Raw genomic sequence first — 6,000 nt, forward strand, 5'->3', positions numbered from 1 at the left:
GTCGATGTTCATGTCCCCGGCGAGAAGCGCGAGTACACGAGAACCCTCACAGGGGTTGAGCTCCACGGCAAAGAGACGCTGGAGATCGTCTGCACCAGCGAACCAGACAAGGCCGATGAGGTGAGGAGCAGCCTTAGGATGAAGGGCGGCGGTTGTATCCGAGCTTCATCGGAGTTGATGTGGAGTTCACCAGCAACGATGAACCTCCACAGATGGCGGCAGTCCTGCAGTTGTGCGTCGAGGAACTCTGCTTGGTGTACCACATCGCAACAGCCACAAAATGGTAACCCATACTACTGTTCATTCATCTGTTGTACTAGTACTACTCACTAGAAACTTCATTAAACTAGTTTCCCAACTAGATGAACTACTATAGTTTGTGAAGTGGATGCACGAGTACATGTTTCTCAACTTACATGCATTTCTGAAACTGTGAAGTGGATTGTTTCACCAGATTAGCATCTGAAAAAATGTTTATAGAATTCTGAACTTGATGCACCAAATTAATTTCTGAACTTGATGTGCTAGCATAGATTCTGATCTTGATGCACTAGTATAGTTTATAAAAGATGTTTGGTGAAGTGGTATAGGTCCATATCTTGATGCACATGTTTCTCAAATTAATTTCTGAACTTGATATAGAATTGATGCACAAAGATGTATCAAGCACTGGTATAGGTCTTTTATTCAACAAAAAAGAAAACTAAACTTGAATCAAGCAGCACATATATCATTGAATCTGGTAAAATGATTCTAGAATTCGGTGAAGCATTTGGTGAAGCACTGAAGATAGCAAAAAAGAAAAATAACAAGGTGTAGTTGAATTTAATTTCAGGACTTTGTGTACTAGTTTCTGGACTACATTCATCCATGACTTATACTATATAAGCATCTACCTCATGGATTATCACTTTCAAAACAAAAAAGCAGAAGAATTAAATCTTCAAAAAGAAGACTAATCTTTAAATGTGTGTCTCCCGCCTTGCATGCCCAAGCGCCTCAAAGACTTCCTGCAGGAGGACAAATTGTACACATTTGTCGGTTTCAGCATTGGAGGTGACAAGCGGATGTTGAACAAGTCTGGTTTGGAGATCAACCCCAACAACTTCATTGACATGCAGCGCAGGTGGAAAGATCCAAAGACCAGTAAATACTACGACTCCTTGGCAGATGTTGCAGGCGGCATAATCCACCCATTCTACAGCAGCATGAAGAAGAAGATGGACAAGGGAGAACACAAACTATGGGGGACCAGCCCGCTGCCAGGCAACCTCATCACGTACGCAGGAATAGATGCGTACGCCACGTACAAGTCATGGAAGACAATCGACAACATCGTCACAGGTTGGGATATTTCAAAAGAGCAGGAGGCTGACCCCTACTACCACTGCAACTTCGCGGGATGAAGATGCATGAAAGTCTGCATTCGTGTTGCTCGCACTTCTGCTTGTCCTTAATATTGTTGTTTCAGATTTGTAGTTTGCTTTCGTTATGTTGAACCAGCTACCTTATGTTATGTGTGTCAGGGTTTGAACAAGTTTGCCTATGTCTATCATGTACATCGTTTGCTTATGTCGTTCAACAAGTTTGCTAGCTTCCTATTTTGTTCATCAATCATTTGAAGTTGAAACTTGATGGCTGCCACGCAGCTCTAGTCATGCAGAAACAAAAATCACACATGGATATTTTCACAACAAAACAAAAGCGGTGGCAGACTAACTAAGGACAACAGCAAATAGTAGAATTGGACGCTTAGTACAGCTTAGACATTTACGGTAGTACTATCACACTAAGAAATCAGTTTTTAGTTTCAGAAGAACACTAAAAAGACTAAGTTTCAGCCGAGGACAACATTCACTACTAACAGCATCGTGCTAATAGTAGTTAGAAATTTACTGAGTACTGCAACAGGAAAAGCAAAGAACAATCAGTACGTATTTCCTAGTCACTAGCATGCTAGGACTGAGAGTTCTGGTACACTTGAACAAACGGTACATTCATTCTACAAAAAATAAAAAGGAACGGGAAGCTTCAGTTCACATTCCATAAAACATTGACACACTAAAGAATAACAGTAATAGTACAACTGAAATGTCAGTACAACTTAGTCTATAAGGCAAGTACTATGATCATACCAAACATTGCCTTGAGAAGAACCACAGCCTAGAAAAAAGAAGGCCAAAACTAAATCAAAAAGATATCAGTTCGACCAAGGAGAAAAATCACAAGAAAGACAACAGAAGCATCAGCCCACATTGACCAGTGAGGCACTAGCTTCAAACAACACTAGAAAATAAAATGATCAAAGTACTAGCACAATAGAAATCTCAGTACAACTTAGTTTATTCGGTAAGTGCTATGATGATACCAATTAATGCCTTGAGAAAGAAGGCCAAGACTCAACCAAATAGATTACAGTTAAACCAAGGACAAAAATTAACAAAAAACAAACAAGAGAAGCATCAGCCCACATTGACTAGTAAAGTCATTATGAACTTTATACGTCTATCTGTTAAATGTAGCTAATTTAAACCAGTGCTTTAACTTTTACTATGAAGTTCAACTACTAAGATTCAAGAAGTTCAAACAAAAATTGGCTCTCAAATTTTGCTAAATTTCTTATACTTAAATAAAATCTGGCTAGAGATCACGTAACAACTTGGTCGTAAATAATTTCAATCCCAAAAAAAACTTCAGTTCTAATACATTATATGAAATAAGTTCTACATAACAAGGAAGCGTCACTCCACTCACGCTAGATCCACAAGTGCCATCGTGACACCAAATTTGAAAAGCCTTATGCTGAACGACATTACAATTCAGTACTAACATAACTATACTATAAATACAAGAAAAAAGGGTACAGAAACTATAAAGGTCCAACCTAGTTTGGGACAGATGAAAATAAAATAAATCTCACTTTTCCAGCAACAACTCGTAAGGAACTTGGGAAAACGTGTTTTTAGTTCAACTAGTTTACAAGACTTCAGTACAAAAAATAGAACTTAACCAGAACGAATTCCCAATGAAACATACACAAGTAATATATCACACAACTATCAAAAATCAAAGACATCCAAACACTACAATCAAAGCCTACAATGCTTTCAAGAGATATATCACACAACTATCCATTTCACTACGCGAATGATGACCATTTCTTCTATGCACCAGGAGCCAAAGGCTGATACTCGTTGGGAAGCTCCGTAACCAGAAGCTGGTTATTCCGGTTGAACACAACTCTATATAGATCCTCAGCATTCCAATCAACAATACGAGGCTGCAAAATAATAAAACAAATTATCAAAAATCATGACACATTAAAAAGAAGAATACACAATCAGCCAAACACAGAAAAGTGAAAAGCTCAACTAGAACCCACATCATTATCTCGAATGTTCCCAACGATCTTTTCACCATCATAGGATTTTGCATACTTCAGAGTATAATGGCCACATTCATTCGCCCCTTGAAGTGGAACCTTCACAAACGTTGGTTTCTTGGCAAAAAGCTCCCATTTGGGCTGCTTGCTCGCATTGTACTGAGCATCACCATAAAAAGCCTTCATTACTTGGACCATCCTGGAGATCTTTAAAAAAAGAAAAGAAACCACACATTTTCAGGTCTCAGAAAAGCAGAAACAAAGACGTGGAAAAATTATTCCAGTACAGATAATAAATGTCACTCACAATCTTCTCGCAGTCTTTATGATAGGTGTTCTTTGAAGGACGGTGGTTCTTCGGATAAGGTAAAGAGTCAAGGATGTCAACGCTACTTCAGTACCGATTCATGACATATAAGGAAAAGTGGTGCACTTTCTTATCCTTTCCTAAAACCATAGGCTTGAATAGAGGCATCATGATCTAAAAACAAATGACCAAAAAACAGATGTTAAATATTCAAAATAAAAACCAGCATGACAACAAACAATTAAAACCAAAAATCAGACCTCACAAGGTCGGCAGTGAGCAAGTCTTCCTTTTCTTTGACATAGCTCTTGAAATCTCTTGCTGCACTCTCGATATTAAACGCTTTATTTTCATCACCGTAAAACGTACAGTCAAGCACAACCTGCAAAAAGCCCAGAAAAGAAATAGACAGGCGGGAAGGATCAACAAGCAAAGTATTATCAAAACTCGTAAAACAATATGCAGTCTTGTTTAAGAGAAACAAACGATCTGATTGATTACCGTGATGAAATATGGACTCAGCAATACCCTTTTCCCAGACACAAAATCAACATTTCTATCGGGATCTTTCTTCCAATCATCAATGAGGAAGTCCATTACATCACCCTCCATCATTTGCCCAGGTGCAAAAACTTCCCAGATGCGTTTCCCAGTGAAGCTGGTTACGCTATCATCGGGCTGAGGTATCATTGAGAATGTATTCCTATAGCACGGACAAGAACAAAAAGCAGGGGAAGCAAGATAAGGCATTCATAGAAGTTCAAGTTGTATAAAAAGTAACAGTTCAGGTCACATCTATCTAGCAGTTACAAACAACAGAGGAAAAGAAGAGGGAACGTAATGAGAGATACTCACTCGGCATACTTCTCACATGCTTCATAGCTAAGCAACAGATTATACAACTTGCGAGCCTTCTCCAGGTGAGGGAATTTATGAGGGTGAAGCCGCTGCACAGGGGAGCAAAACTTTATAGGAGCTCTGGGTGCATGCTTCGTGCTTGTAACATTGCCATAATCCAAAGCAGGATCCTTCCTAGCACCACCAGCACTACGGGCCACTATTCTAGCAAGTGGGGATAAACCCTTGGCAGCAGCAGTGCTCCTGGTGACTCTTCCCATGCCAGCAATCTTGTCAAACGCATCATCATCGCTGTCTATCAATTCCACAATGGGATTCTTGGGTGTAGAGGGGCTCTCTGCATAAGCAGCCATAGAACCTTTCAGAGCTCCCAACCGCCCCTTAATAACACCAGTCCTTGTCTTTTCTGGAGAATGCCCCTGGCTAAGATCAATAGATACGCGCTCGAGATCCGAGAACTGGCTGCCAAAGATCATGTAGTCATGCTCATCAAGATCCAGCAACTCAACTGCAAAAATAAAAAAAGAAAAGACCGCATCAAGGGTAAAGTTCAAATACATAATTCATGACAGTACCAATCAAGAAGTACAAGCTGCAAAAAATTACAAAAGTTCATGCATTACATACAGGGTTCGATGCCAAACAAACCACGGAAGTCAACATCAAACACATCACTAGTTGCGCAGGTATACAGGAAAGTCTTCCTAATGTCAAGAATATCCTCATGGCAATAATCCAACATTTCAATCACTCCATCCTCCCGGCAATGATAGGTCTTGCAGCTTTGTAGCACAAAGAATCCACAATCATGCCTGTTAACAAAAGAAAATACAAAAGGGTACATCACAATTCCGAAAATACAGGAACACCACCCTCCCAGCAACAAAAACAACTAACAAAAAATCATTAAGAACGGATACCAGCGTGTTTTTCTACTGCGGCACCCGCACAAACTCACAAGAGAAACCATCAATATGCACCGGCGAGAACGGTTTGGCCCTGTCTACGCTGGACTCCCTCCAAAGCTTCTTGATGTTATATGTCATAGTCCTTCAGAATCTAACTGCATCACTCCAGGTTTCATCACGCAGTGAATCAAGACACTTGAAATGACGGAACCTCAAATTCAGAACAATCAAGCACCAATGCCCAGATTCTTCGCTAGGCTTCATGGTAGCCGCAAATGATGGCGGATCAAAAGTAGGGAAAAGAAGCTGACAAAAAAATCGCAGAGGAAACATGAATTTAACAAATCATAATGAAACAAAAAATTCAGCCTCCAAACAATAAAATAAAAGAAGGAAATTGAAATTCAGAAGTACGAAAAAAGATAATCATAAGTTCTAATTGAGCAAGCAAAACACTACAAAAAATATATGCTACTCAAGTTAAAATTGCAACAAACATATAAGTTCAATTTCCTTGCGACAATAAGTTCAGCTTCAAAAAAAGA

At 39.5% G+C, this 6,000-nt stretch overlaps 1 protein-coding gene across 1 annotated transcript; it reads left to right on the forward strand.

Moving 5' to 3' along the window:
• The first annotated feature begins 986 nt into the window (after window positions 1–986).
• LOC141021735 (uncharacterized) lies at window positions 987–1,406 on the forward strand. Its single transcript, XM_073497593.1, has one exon. The coding sequence runs from the start codon at window positions 987–989 to the stop codon at window positions 1,404–1,406; it is 420 nt and encodes a 139-aa protein (XP_073353694.1).
• Window positions 1,407–6,000: the final 4,594 nt, after the last annotated feature.

This window comes from Aegilops tauschii, chromosome 4, assembly GCF_002575655.3.
Source record: "Aegilops tauschii subsp. strangulata cultivar AL8/78 chromosome 4, Aet v6.0, whole genome shotgun sequence".
Classification (NCBI taxonomy): Eukaryota; Viridiplantae; Streptophyta; class Magnoliopsida; order Poales; family Poaceae; genus Aegilops; species Aegilops tauschii.

What these genes read in the sequence shown, in the direction of transcription:
- LOC141021735 (XM_073497593.1), top strand. Translation starts at nt 987, where the DNA reads ATGCCCAAGCGCCTCAAAGACTTCCTGCAGGAGGACAAATTGTACACA.